Consider the following 13,841-nt stretch of genomic DNA (forward strand, 5'->3'; position numbering starts at 1 on the left):
CCTGTCCCCATCCCTGTCCATCTGTCCCCACTCCTGTCCCCACCCCTGTCCGTGTGTCCCTGTCCGTGTGTCCCATCCCTGTCGGTGCGTCCCCATCCCCAGCTGTCCCCCTGTCCCCGTCCCCGTCCCCATCCCTGTCCCCATCCCCATCCTTGTCCCCATCCCCAGCTGTCCCCCTGTCCCCCTGTCCCCATCCCCGTCCCGGTCCCGGTCCCGGTCCCGCTCGGCTCGGGGCTGAGCGCGGGGGTCCGGCGGGGCGGGCGCGGCGGGCGGGGCCGGCGGCGGGGCGGGATCGGCTCTGCGGCGCCGCCGCACCGCACCGCACCGCACCGAGCCGAGCCGAGCCGTGCTGAACCGAGCCGAGCCGAGCCGAGCCGTGCAAAGCCCCTCCGGCCCCGCCGCACCGCTCCCAGCCCCGCCGGACCGGGCCGGGCCGTACCGAGCCGAACCGAGCCGAGCCGGGCGGACCGGAGCCGCCGCGCCGGGACCGCGCCGGGCCGGGCCGGGCCATGCGCTGAGGCCGCCGCGCAGCCCGCAGCCAAGGGCGGATCCCGGGCAGGACACGGTGAGGCGGCGGCACCGCAATGCGCCCCGCGGGGGGACCGGGAACGGGGCCGGGGGGCGGGCGGGGGGGGCCCCCGGCAAGGGCAGGGCACGGCCGGGAGCGGGGCGGGGACCCGGACCCGCCCCTGCCCCTGTCCCCGTCCCTGTCCCCATCCTCCAGCCCCATCCTGCCCCTCCAGCATCCTCCTGCTGCTGCTCCTCCATCCCCGTCCCCCTCTCCTCCATCCCCGTCCCTCTCCTCCCTCCCCGTCCCTCTCTCCATCCCCTTTCCCCCTCTCCTCCACCCCCTCTCCCCCTCTCTCCATCCCCGTCCCTCTCCTCCCTCCCCATCCTGCCCCTCTCCCTCCCTCCACCCTCATCCCCGGCCCCACATCCGCTGTTTGTCTCCCCCGGCGCTGGGGGGGCGCTGAGCTGGAGGATGCGTGGGGGTGCTGGGGGTGCAGAGCCCCGGCAGGATCAGGCCCCATGCCCAGGAGCAGGGGTTCTCACAGAGCGAGGGGCTGATGGGGGGGCCAGGCAATGCCACGGGGCCCAGGAGCACCCCTGGGTGCTGCAGAGGCCCCATCCTGCCCCCCCAGTGCCCCACGCCGTGGCAGTGGGGCCGAGGGCACCTTTGGCCGCGCCGCGGGCAGGTGGGACCGGCAGGACCGAGGTCTGGCGTCCCCAGGCACCAGCTCAGCCACGGCCTCTGCTCCGTGTCCGCGTGCCCACGACGCCTCCGGACCCACGGGGGCATTTTCCTGCCCCGTGCTGCAGGACCCAAAGCGGGACAGGCTCCTCGGTGCCAAGGCCACGGCGATGGGCTCCTGCCCCAGCCACGTGCGCGCCCGGGTGCCTGGGGACGTGCTGGGGCACCGGGGGCCTGCGGGGTCCCCTGGACGCGCGCGGGGCCAAGGGAGCTGGGGCACCCATGGGAGCAGGACAGACCTGACCCCAAACCCAGCCATCCAAACCCAAACCGTGCCCTGGTGCCCTGCTCAGGTGCCCGTTCCCATCCCTCCGAGTGCCTTTGGGATGGCTCCTTTGGGAACGCAGCCCCACGGCAGCCTTAACGTCTCCAAACCATCACACTCTGCCTGGGGAGCCAAGATGCTCCTGCACGCGCGGGGACATCTCGTGGGGACCTGGCAGGCCACGAGCCCGTGGCCGTGTGTCACCCGTGGCCGTGTGTCACCGTCCCCCGGTGCCTGCAGCCCCGCTCTGTCCCCGGGCTGGGAGCGGAGCGGAGCGACGGCACGGGGCAGCGCAGCAGGCGCCGAGGGCTGTGCGTGAAATGGCACCTCCTTACGCAGCAGATCCGGCGCCGTGGCAGAGCCGGAGGGGCTGCGGGCGCCGCTGGCTCCTCGCTGGGCCGGGGGCTGCCCCACGGCGCTGCTCCCGCTGCCGGGGGTGCCCGCCGTGACCCCCCCCCCTCTGGCAGCCTCGGCCGCAGCTGCTGCGCCGGTGGCCGCGGCTCGGCCATATGGCCGCGGCACGGGGGGGCTGGTAAAAATAGCGAGAGCTGCTGCACCCCGGGCGGGCGGGCCAGCGCCATCCCACCCCGCTGCCCGGCAAGGGCGTCCCAAGGGCAGGGGGAGGCTCGGCACTGGGGGGGTCCTGGGACCCCCCCGCTCTATCCAGGGTGTCAGCACCGTCAGAGCGGGGGGATCGCAAGGGGCTGCGGGGCTGGGGGGTCCCTATTGCTCCCCCAGGCTGGCGCAGGAGGTTTCCGTCCCGAAGCCCCCGCTGGCACCGTGACGCGTGCCTCTGCCCTCTCCTTGCAGCGGCGGCAGCTTCTCCGGGGCAAGATGCCGGAGCAGAGCAACGACTACCGGGTGGTGGTGTTCGGCGCCGGCGGCGTGGGCAAGAGCTCGCTGGTGCTGCGCTTCGTGAAGGGGACGTTCCGGGACACCTACATCCCCACCATCGAGGACACCTACCGCCAGGTGATCAGCTGCGACAAGAGCGTCTGCACCCTGCAGATCACCGACACCACGGGCAGCCACCAGTTCCCGGCCATGCAGCGCCTGTCCATCTCCAAGGGCCATGCCTTCATCCTGGTCTTCTCCGTCACCAGCAAGCAGTCCCTGGAGGAGCTGAAGCCCATCTACCAGCAGATCGTGCAGATCAAGGGCAGCGTGGAGAGCATCCCCATCATGCTGGTGGGCAACAAGTGCGACGAGACCCAGCGGGAGGTGGAGAGCAGAGAGGGGGAGGCCGTGGCCAAGGAGTGGAAGTGCGCCTTCATGGAGACCTCGGCCAAGATGAACTACAACGTCAAGGAGCTCTTCCAGGAGCTGCTGAACCTGGAGAAGAGGAGGAACGTCAGCCTCACCATCGACGGCAAGCGCTCCAGCAAGCAGAAGAGGACAGACAAAATCAAGGGGAAGTGCAGCGTCATGTAGAGCCCCGGACTGGCCCGCGTGTCCCCCCCCGGTCTCCCCTCCCTCCCCCCCCCCACGGCCGGACATCGGCGTCGCAGCGGGGCCGTCCCCTCGCCCTCCCCGCGCTCGCCGTGGCCGTGCGGGGAGGCTGCGGCGGGTTGGCGGCCCCAGGTCTGGGGGGCGACGGCGGGGCTGGGCCATGGACCCGTGGGGACATGGACGGGGACACGAGGCCGGGCACGCGTCCGCACACCGCAGCACAACCGGACACCGGCACACGGGGACGGGGGCGGCGCGTGGGGACCCCGCCGGGAGCAGAGCCCGGGGCCACGGACCAGGTCCCGGCCCCCCCAGCCCACCTCGGTCCCCGTGCATGAGCAGGACGGTGCAAGGCAGGGGTGGCGGTGTCACCCCCCCAGGTGACAGTCACACCACTCCCGGGCTCTCCCCGTGCCCCTTGCTGTGCTCTTCCCTGGGCAGGAGCCCCCCCAGCTGCACCCCGCTGCCCGCAGAGCCCCCAGCCCCATCCCCAGCGCCGGCCCCCCCCCTGCCCCCCGCAGCCCAGAGCCGCCAGCCCAAGCACAAAGCATCGGGTCCGACCGAGGTCCTGACCCAGCACAATCCTGGCGAGCTCGGATGCAGAGCCCCCCCCCCCAAAACCCCCACCGGCCGTGATGTGGTCGGGGTCCCCCACTCTCCTGCAGCCCCCCCCCCCCATCCCCAGCACCCCACGGAGCCCCAGCTTGTTCCCCCCCGGCCGGAGCGGGGCCCCCGCGCCGCCAGCAGCCCCCCACCCCGTCCCTGCGGGGTTCGCCCCTCGCTCCGGCCCCGCTCCCCCTGCCCCGGGGCCGTGCAGCCCCCACGCCGCGGGGGTGCCAAGAGCGGGGCGGCCCCCCCCCCCCCCCCAGTGCTGCGCCCGCTCCCCGCTCCCCCGGCGTTTTACAACACGACCCGACCGACCAAGGGACGAGGTGACGTGACGATGTAGCCTTTATTCTAGAAATAGTCTTCCTTCAATAAAGAGATGAGAAACGCTCCCGCGTCCCCGCGGAGCGGCCGGACCGGGGGGGCTCGGGCCCTGCGGTGAGCCCCTGGGGGGGGGAAAAGGGGAGATAAGGGGGTGTGCAATGCGTGTGTGTGTGCGTGCACGTGTGTGCGTGCGTGTGCCTGTGCAGGTGCGTGCGTGCACGAGCGCTCGCCGTGCGCACCCGCGTGCCCGCGCATGGGGGGGCCGCCGGTGGGTGCCCCCCCGCTGCCAGCGCGGGGCTGGCGTCCCCGTGGGGAGGGGGTGGGAGCGCGGGGCCTGCGTCATCATCATCATCATCATCATCATCATCATCATCATCGTGCCAGTTGCCACGGCAACCATCTGCTCCCCGGGCGCTGCGGCCGCGTGGGCACGCGGGTGCGGGCGGGGGGACTGGGGGGGGAGCGGGGCCGCACGGGCCGCAAGGGCCTCGGCAAGGGCACGGCTCTAGGGGGATGGCACGGCCCCGTGGGGATGCCACGGCTCCGTGGGGTTGTCACAGCCCCGTGGGGATGTCACAGCCCCGTGGGGATGCCACGGCCCCGTGGGGATGCCGTGGCTCCGTGGGGATGTCACAGCCCCACAGGGATGTCATGGCCCTGCAGGGATGTCACGGCTCCATGGGGTTGTCACGGCCCCGTGGGGATGCCACGGCTCCGTGGGGATGTCACGGCACTGCAGGGATGTCACGGCCCCATGGGGATGCCACGGCTCTGTGGGGTTGTCATGGCCCGGCCCCGTGGGGATGTCACAGCCCTGCGGGGATGTCACGGCCCCATGGGGTTTTCACGGCCCTGCAGGGATGTCACGGCCCCATGGGGATGTCATGGCCCCGTGGGGATGTCATGGCCCCGTGGGGTTGTCACGGCCCCGTGGGGATGTCATGGCCCCGTGGGGATGTCACAGCCCTGCAGGGATGCCACGGCTCCACAGGGACAGGCACAGCTCTGCCAGGACGCTCACGGGTCCGCGGGGTCAGTCAGCACCATGGGGACAGGCACGGCGCCCCGGGGATGTCACGGCACCCAGGGGGTGTCACAGCGCCCTGGCACCAGCCGTGGGAACCGCTCCCGTGCCCCGTGTCCCCAGCAGGTGAGCGGGACGGGCGCATGGGGGCACGGGGACACCCGGTGCTGGTCCCCACCCGCTGGGACCCCCGGGGTGGCGGAGGCCTGGGCCCGGCTGCAATGCTCACAGGTATCCATGGGGGGGGGGTCAAAAATCCCCAAATCGGGTCTCGTGCACCAAAAGCCACCCAGGGTTACAGCCGCCCTGCTGCGTGTTCAGCCTGGGGACAAAATCTGGAAGTCCTGCCCCCGTTCCTGTGCCCCTCGTCCCCCCCGTTCCCGTACCAGCCTCTCCCCCATGTTCCGTTTCCACCTCCAAATGGAAGCAGAAAGAGGGGCCCGGACCAGGCCCCCCCCCCAGTCCTGGCTTAGTTTTTCCTCCTCCGACATCAAAGCACCGTGTGGGGCCGAACTGCCGGAGATGGAAACGGGCTCGGGCATTAGGGACACGGCACGGCACGGAACGGCACGGCATGGCACCCCACGGCACCCCACGGCACCCCACGGCGCGCTCCTCCCCGTGTCCGTGGCCTTGGGCCAGGTCTCAGCATCCCCGGGGCAACACGAGGGGGACGAAAGGCTCTTTGGGGACAAACTGGGCAGAACTGGGGGCTGCTGCCCCGGGGGGCTGTGGTCCTGCTGAAGCTGGGGGGTGTCCCTCGGGGTGTCCATCAGGGTGCTCCTGGTCCCTCGGGGTGCTCCTTGGGACATCCCTCGGGGTGCTCCTTGGGACATCCCTCGGGGTGCTCCTTGGGACGCCCCTCGGGGTGCTCCTGGTCCCTCAGGGTGCCCCTGCTCCCAGCGATGGTCTCTGGCTCGCGGGAGGGCCGGGGCGGCTCTGCCCCCTGTGCCCTTGGGCTGGGGGCACCCCGAGCCCCCCCAAACCTGCGGGAGGCAGCACCCGGGGGCTGGCGCGGCCCCTCGATTCCTGATCCACGAGCAGCCAAAAATAAATTCGGTCGGTTTTGAGACCCACAAAGAGCTCCGGGGCCGGGGGGGGGTGTCACACCAGGCCCCCCCCCCCCCCCCGGCGTGTGGCTGGAGCCGCAGGGTGGCAGAGCCATATGGGCGCAAACGGGATTAGGGGAATCGGCCTGCTGCCCGCTAACGGGATTAGCGCTCCGCAACCCGAACACCGGGCTGCGAACGCCCAGCGCTTCACACCACTGCTTCTCCAGTGGCAACTGGTGCATACTGGTGCACACTGGTGCACCCCAAGAACACGGCCCCCACCCCCCGCGTGCCCCCCGGGGCCGTGCCCCTCGCTGCACCTCGAGCCAGGCCCCGGCGGCCGGGGAACCACAGCCCCGATTCAGGGCATCGTGGGGGGGGGGCCGCCGGGCTTCCTGCGCCCCGTGACTGCCGCCCGCCGCTGATTCACCCGCCGGGATTTTCCCCTTGTCCCCCCCCCCGCTGTAAAACCACGGGGGGGGGTTGGTTGGGGGCTGCGGGCGGCTCAGCCCCCGGTGCTGGGGGGGGGCTGCGGGTCCCCTCCTGCGTTGGTGCGAGGCGAGGGAGCCCGGCTGCCCTGCGGTGCTGGGGGGCACCGGGTGGCGGGGGGGGGGGGTCCAGCTGGATTTTTGCCCCCCCCCCCCCACCCCCCCCCAGGGCGGTCAGGAAGGCAGGAGGAGCCGGAGGCCGGGCAATGGTGACTCAGAAGGACGAGGAAGGGGCCCGCAGCCCTTCCTCTCCCTGGGGGGGCCTGTGCAGGAGGGGGGGGGGGGGGCACGAGGCGAAGCCAAGCATGAGCCCCCCCCCCCCCAGGCTGCAGTACCAGAGATGGGGGGGTCCCGGGCTGGGGTCTGCGGTGGGGGCCCTGCACCCTGAGCACCGATCCTGCACCCACGGCCCCGCTGCTGCCCACCGGGCCCAGGGGGGGCACAGGGTGTGGGGGGGGGGGGACACACGGGCATGTGCTGAGCACCCCCCCCCCCCAGCCAATGTCCCCCCCCCCCAGGGGCTCGGAGTGGCCGTGGGGGCAGCGGGCAGGGCAGCGCCGGGATTTGGGGGGTGGCGCTGGGGTTTGGGGGGGGGGGGTGGCATTGGGATCGGAGGGCAGTATTGGGATTTGGGGGGTCAGGACTGGGAATTTGGGGGGGGCACTGGGATGGGGGGGCAGTATTGGGATTTGGGGGGTCAGGACTGGGAATTTGGGGGGGGCACTGGGATTTTTGGGGGTGGCACTGGGATCGGGGGGGCAGTATTGGGATTTGGGGGAGCAGTACTAGGATTTGGGGGGATGACACTGGGATTTTAGGGGGGCACTGGGATTTTGGGGGGCGGCACTGGGATTTTGGGGAGAGAATGACTGGGACCGGGGGCAGTGTTGGGATTTGGGGGGGGGGGGGGGGGCAGCAAATGGGTTCTGGGGGGGGGGACATTGGGATTTGGGGGTCAATACCAGGATGTAGGGGGGGCACCGGGATTTGGGGGGAGCAGCACTGGGATTTTAGGGGGGGCACTGGGATTTGGGAGGGGGCAGCACTGGGATTTTAGGGGGGGCACTGGGATTTGGGAGGGGGCAGCACTGGGATTTTAGGGGGGGGCACTGGGATTTGGGAGGGGGCAGCACTGGGATTTTGGGGGTCAGCACTGGGATTCTGGGGGGGCGGCACTGGGATTTTGGGGGGGCACCACCGGGATTTGGGGGCACCCGGGGCTACTGCCCCCCCCCCCGGCGCCCCCCTCATTAATATTAACGCTCACATTTACATAGCCCCGCCCCCTCCCCCCGCCCCGCGCTCCCATTGGCCGCCCGCCCCGCCGCTCCCCAACCCCCCCGCCCCCTCCCTCCCTCCCCCTCCCTTCCCCGCGCCGCCGCCTCACCCTAACCTGCTGGCCGCTCCTCGCCCCGCCTCCTCCTCCCCGCGCGCCCCGCTCCGAGCTCTCCCATTGGCTGACGTCGCTGCCCGTCAGCGGCGGGGCGTGGCCGGGCGCCCCCCGCCCTGCCCGCGCCCGGCGGGGCCGCCCAGCAAGCTGCGTTGCGCGGCAGCGGCTGCTGGCTCCGGCGGCGGCGGCGCCTCCCCCCCCCCCCCCCCGGTGCCCCCCCGGTGCGCGGCCCCCCCGGGACCGGTGAGGAGCCGTGGGGGGGGCAAACCGGCCGGGGGGGGGGCGGGGGGGGCGGTGCAGGCCGCGGCCTGGCGGAGCCCCTGGGCCGAGGGCCCGGTGGACGGGGGGGTCGTGGGGGGGGAGGGGGGAGGAACGGGGGGGGGTTGGGGAGGGGGGGGGGATCGGGCAGGTGGGGAGGGGGGAGGTGGGGAGGGGGCTAAGGGGTTTTGGGGGGGGCTAATGGGGAGGTTGGGGGGCTTGGGGGGGGGCTTGGGGGGCCGGGGGGGGGCTTGGGGGCTTGAGGGGGGCGCTGGGGGGGGCTGGGGGGGGTTGGGGTTGGGGGTCGGGGGAGGTCTGGGGGGGGTGGGGGGGGCCCTGGGGGTGCTGGAGGTTGAGGGAGGGGGGAGGGGTTAAGGGGAGGGGGTCTGGGGTGGGGGGGTCACGGGGGGGGTCAGTGGGGGGGTGTAGGGGTGCTTTTGGGGAGGGGGGGCTCTGCTGGGGTCCCAGGGTCTTTGGGAAGGGGCGGGGGGGGGCTGGGAGGGGGGTGCGTGGGGCGCTTGGAACCCACGGGGGTTTGGGACCCGGCGGTGAGGGGGGGGTCTGGCGGGGCACGGCCCCAGAGCCCCCCCTTGGGGCTGGGGGGGGGGGCGATGCCCCCTGGTGGGGTCACATCTGTGTGAGTTGGGGGCGCCTCGGTACGGGGGGGGCTGCGGGGGGTCGGGGTGGAAAGCAAGGGGGGGGTCCTGTGGCGGGGGGGGTCTGGTGGGGGTCAGTGCTTGGGGGGTGTTGTGGTGTGAGACCCCAAAAGGGGGGTGGCCGCGCTCCTGGTGCCGCAGACAAAGGCAGGAGCCCCTCTGCCCCCCTCTCCCCCCCCCCCTCATTATTACTAATCAGGACAAACGAGCCGCAGGTGCCCCGTAGGAGGCCCAGGAGCGGGGTCTGGACCCGCTGGGCACCCGAGGCCCGCCCTTGGGTCCCCTACAGCCCCCCCCCAACAGCGGGGACACGGGGGGACACGCGGTGCCCCCAGCGGGGTGCCCCCAGATGTGGCCCCGGCCCCCACCTGCGGCCGTGAGCACAAAGAAACGCCGGGCGCTGCGGCCGCTCGGAGCCGCTCCTCGCCCTCTGCTTGTAAAGGAGGGGAAAACTTGCGGGTTTTAGGGTGCTGGGTCGCATTTAATGTGTTTTTTCTGGGGGAAAACTGGCAGCCTTCGGGGTCGTTTGTGGCTGCGGCCTCCTCGCGAAGCTGACCTGGCAGCTGCGGCCATCGCTACCGGCGGGCGAGCCGGCCTGCGGTACGCCGCAGAAGTCGGTAACTTGATCTTTAGTCGGAGCCCGTGAGTAAACTTGAGGCCTTTTAGGTAATTGCTGGGTTTCCCTAACGAGCCGCTCTCCTACGAAGCGTATAGCACCGGGGGAAGGCCTTCGTCCCGCGGGGTCTCGCCCGCTGCTGGCCTTGCGCTGCGCAGGGCGCCCAAGTCTGGGCTCCAGGTCAGCACGTGGCCCGAAAACAGGCCCACGGGAGCCCTCGGCCCCGTCGGTCCCGCTCTGGTTTCCAGCCAGCCTAGGGGAAAGCACAACCCAAAATCTGTATCGATGCGTTGAAGCAGGGCTTGTCGTCCGAGGGGTCGGTTCCCTTCCGCCGCCCGCAGCTGCGGGACGAAGGTGAATCGCCCTTCGGGGGATTGCTGGGGGATTTAGCGACCGACCCAGGAGGCGCCTTGACACGGAGCCGCCGGTTCCCCTCCTGTCTCAGCACCGAACCGGCATTGCTGCAGGTAATCAGCGCTCCGTGACACGGGGAGCTGCCTCGGCGAGGCGTCGTCCCCGGCGGGCACGGGGAGAGCAGCGCGCCTCGGCTCAGCCGGGCGCGGAGAGAGCGGCACCGGGGGCCGGTGACTCAGGGCTCCGAGGTTTGTTCCCCGCTCTCGCACTTCCCCCCGCGGCCGGCCCAACTTGTGCCTTCCTGCCTCGCTTCCTTATCTGCCCGCTGGAGATAACCGCGCTGCCCCGGAGCGCGTTCGCCTGCCGGGGCTCGGAGGGGAGGCGGGCGCCCTCCTCCTGCGCCCGCGAGTTGCCGTCAAACCCCGTTTGGTGGGGCGCTGGAAATCGCTGCTCAGCCGGGAGCAGGGGGGAAGTTTTCTTTGGCGCCTTCGGGAGGAGGTGGCGAAGGGCAGGGCTCGAGCTGTCGTTTCCCAAGCGCCTTCTTCTGCCCCTTCAGCGATGGAGCTCGGATCCGAAGGAGGGTTTGGTTCGGTTCTCCTGCACTCGTGTGGGCTCCGGACGGCTCAGGAATCACGGGGGTTTTGGTGCTGCTCGTCAGGAGGCTGCGGGGAGCAGAGGGGACGGCAGCCTCGCTGCGTCGGTGCTCGGGAGTGGGGCAGGGTGACCCCGAATCGGTGGTTGTGTACAGAGCAGGGAGGTGGGCTGTAGCCGTCTGGGGGTTCTGGTGCGGGGAGGGCAGAGCGAGAGAAAAGGGGGCGATAGGATGCTGGTGCGGGGTCGGTGGTGTGGTCTGAAGTCGGGTGCTGAACCCCCAAGGTAAAGCTGTTGGGCAGGGCTGCCCGTCGCGGTCCTGCCCTCCGGCTGCGACGGCTCCGGCGCTGCCTTCCCCACCTCTACGAGGAGGCAGAGGGATGGGGATGCGGAGGTAAGCGAGCTCTGGAGCGGAGAGCTCTCTGTAGCACCTCTGCTGCTGCTCAAATACCATTCGCGTTATTCAATGCGTTCAGTTACGGAGCAGGAGTCGTGCAGGAGGATGGAGTGAGGGGCAGCACGCGTGGCGGTTAGCTGCCCGCAGGGCAGGGGAGCTGATGGGACGTGTTCCCGTTCCCCGTTACGGGTTTCCTAGCTCGGCGTGCAGAGTGCCAGGAGAAACAAAAATGGGAAGGGAGCAAAACTAAAGGACAACGTAAATACAATTCCCTCCCGCGGCGTGGCTTGACCGCTGTTACAGTCAGGACAAACCAGCAAAACTGCAGAGACTTTAAAAAAAAATCAGCGTTTCACGTTTACCTGCTCGGTTTGCATTTAGAAATAAATGGCTGGAACTTAACAGGCGAGGGGCTGGAGGGGCTGGACCTTGCTTTTGGGCTGCCTGCTGCAAGCGCCAGGCTGCGGTGGCCTGGTGTAAGCAGCAGCTCATTTCGGGTGGCTCTGCCCCATCCCTCGGTGCCAGCTCTGGCCGTGCAGATTTTGCTGCTGCCATCTACGCGTCCCCTGCCATCATCCGCGCGTCCTGCTAAAAGGCCCCTTATTGAAACGCCCGAACAAGCGGGGCATTGTGCAACACGCCCGTGTTTTCGTTTTGAACGCCCCTTGTGAAAGTGAAAGCTGTGCCTGCTGGCTCGGGGTGCTGCCTCCCTCCCGGCAAGCCCCGCCGCTCTACAAAATACCCGAAAAGCCCCGGGAGAACCGGAGCTGAGGCTGGGCACGACACCAGATTTGTTTGGAAGGGCTGAATCTGGCGAGCCGCCGGTTGGTTCTCCATGCTGGGGGTGGTCAGCGCACGTGGTGGAAGCAGATCTCCGGCTTAATCCCTGTTTTAGGGGTGTAGGAGCTGGACTTTGGCAGGAAACGAGCTGTGAATTCGGGTGATTCTTCAAACTCAGACGTGTCAGAAATCTCCGGTAGTTTTGGATTACATTTTCTTAAGTGGGTGGGTAGGGATTGGCTGCGACCTCACCAAAAAAAAAAAAAAAAGGGAGGAAATTCAGGCACGCTGTTAGGCTGAGACACAAAACAGGAAATTTAGTTAAGGATTATGCTTTTTCATAATTTATTGCATGTTTTTCCTCGTTCCTGCTAACAGGCTAGAAAAAAGTTGTACCGTACCCTAGCCTGCGTAATCAGAAAGCACGTCTGAATTTGCAGCTAGAGACTTTCCCTGTTGGTGGACCTCTGAGAAGCTGCAAAAGCTGAGAACGCTCGGGTAACTCCTGCTTTGTTTTACTCTCACTCTCTAGAAAGGGGGAGGAAAGCTGGGGAAAGGACTGCGTCAGAGCAGTTTTAAAAACATCCCGCTCCAAAGGCGAGCGAGCGAGGGGAAAAAAACTGGCCCTGGCCCGTGGCCAGTGCTCGCGGTGGGCTCTGTGCTGGTGGGAGGATGGAGGGAGGATGCAGGGAGGGAGAGGGGGCTGGAAGGAGGATGGACAGAGGGATGGACGTGTGGACGTTCCTCTCCTGCCCTCCGGCAGCCTCCCCTCCTTGCCACGCTCGGGGAGCCGCCGGCTCGCGGGGCCGACGTGCTGCTGCTGCGCTCCAGAAGCTCCCTTCGCCTTGCCCCCTTCAGAAGAACGAAATCTATTTTTAAGCGTATAGAATAGTTGGGTGTTTGCTTTTGCGAGCCCTGAAGGCTTTTTGTCCATTTCTGCCTCGTCTGCTCTCGCGGCGAGACCTTGTGCTGTTTTTCCGGCGTGTTTTAACCCTTCTCTGCTTGCCCTCAGATTTTGCTGCTGCGGCTCTGAAACCACGGCGGGGCTGCTCGGTAGATGTGCTACAGAAACTGCTTTTAGGAGATTATTCCTGCTGTAGTCATGGTTATTCTCATTTCCTCCAGTCTAAGGGTAACTTCTTTGTTTGCTGGCAGAGGATCAGTGTTTATGCTCAAATCATGACGTATCGCAGCTTCTCTGCTCGGTTACTCGCGATGAGCTATGGTGCAATTCCCAAACACCGGCGTCGTGAATTTAATCTCACTATGCGACTCCTCTACGAGAAGAGGAGCACAGGCTTGTCGGAGAGCCTCTTTTTCCCTTTTTTTTTTAACGAAAAGTCCTGAGTTAAGGCCAAGAAATGCGATCGTTTTGCTCGTAGTTTTGGAGTTATGTCCAAAACTGTAACCATAGAAGTGGATCCTGAGCCTCGAAACAAAAGTGGTGCTGGTCATCAGGTGGGATAGAAAATGAGCTTCTGTAAAGCACCTGCTGAAGCTCACAGGTGGACCTGGAGCTGAGCATATTTTCTGCTTAAGGACTAGAACTGTGGCTTAGAAATGGGGAAAGAAGAGAATTATTCTCTAATTTTGGAGGCATTGGTTTGAAAAGCAGGGAAGGATTAGAAGAGAATAACCGGTGTCCAGCAGCCGAGAGCAGGTAGAGTCCTGTACGACCGAGACCGGAGTTTGGAGGGGAAACCGCAAGACTGGGAATCTGCGCTGATGGTCTTTAAACCCTGCTTTTATGTGGCTGAGGGATTCCCAGCTGGTTTTGTTGGCTTTTGTTGGTTTCTTGGGCGTTTGCTGGTAAAGAAGGAGCGCAGCAGTGTACGAGCCGAGAGGACGCTGCACAGCTCCCCACGTGTTCCTGCTGCTGCCTCGGCTAGGTGAGGGGGGCTGCAGGTGGGGTGGAATTCGTTGCTGGTCTGTGCCATGATTTAAGGTCAGGAAAAGTTGATTTTGGTACAGATGGGAATGAAGACTGGTTAGTATTGTCACTGGAAGACCTCTCTAAGAGGAACGTGAAAGTACTCGGAAGGAAACAACCATCTCATCGTGTCTTTCTCGCCCGTTTGTAGCCCCGTGTGTCAGACCCGTGCTCTGCTGGCTCCGAGCGGCGGTGCTGAGCTCCGGGCAGGGCTGTGCTTAGGAGCCTGCTGCGAATTTCCTTCTGGGAAGAGCAACGAGAGCGCTTTTCTGCCGATTTATGCTGCCGAGGTGCGATGCCAAATTCATTTGTCAGCGCCCAAATACACGTCTTTACGGTCCCTTGTAGAAACTAGTTGAGGTTGGAGAATTTGCTTTAAGGACGGATCTATTAGCGCGTGTGATAAATA

General features: G+C 67.5%; 2 protein-coding genes across 3 annotated transcripts in view; both read left to right on the top strand.

Moving 5' to 3' along the window:
- Nucleotides 1-310: 310 nt before the first annotated feature.
- DIRAS1 (DIRAS family GTPase 1) lies at nucleotides 311-3,818 on the top strand. Its single transcript, XM_066984108.1, has 2 exons — nucleotides 311-565; nucleotides 2,328-3,818. Exon 2 carries the CDS (start codon nucleotides 2,352-2,354, stop codon nucleotides 2,946-2,948), a length of 597 nt encoding a protein of 198 aa, XP_066840209.1. The 5' UTR covers nucleotides 311-565; nucleotides 2,328-2,351; the 3' UTR covers nucleotides 2,949-3,818.
- A 4,199-nt stretch (nucleotides 3,819-8,017) lies between these two features.
- Nucleotides 8,018-13,841, top strand: part of GNG7 (G protein subunit gamma 7) — a 68,183-nt gene continuing 62,359 nt past the window's right edge. The window contains exon 1 of one of the 2 annotated variants that reach the window (XM_066984109.1): nucleotides 8,018-8,093. The gene's annotated coding sequence lies outside the window, so the exon portion shown is untranslated. Of the gene's footprint in view, nucleotides 8,094-11,890; nucleotides 12,001-13,841 lie in introns of those variants that run through there. The other variant, XM_013200083.3, reaches the window with a different exon arrangement.

The sequence above is a fragment of the Anser cygnoides genome, chromosome 27 (genome assembly GCF_040182565.1).
Source record: "Anser cygnoides isolate HZ-2024a breed goose chromosome 27, Taihu_goose_T2T_genome, whole genome shotgun sequence".
NCBI classification, from domain to species: Eukaryota; Metazoa; Chordata; class Aves; order Anseriformes; family Anatidae; genus Anser; species Anser cygnoides.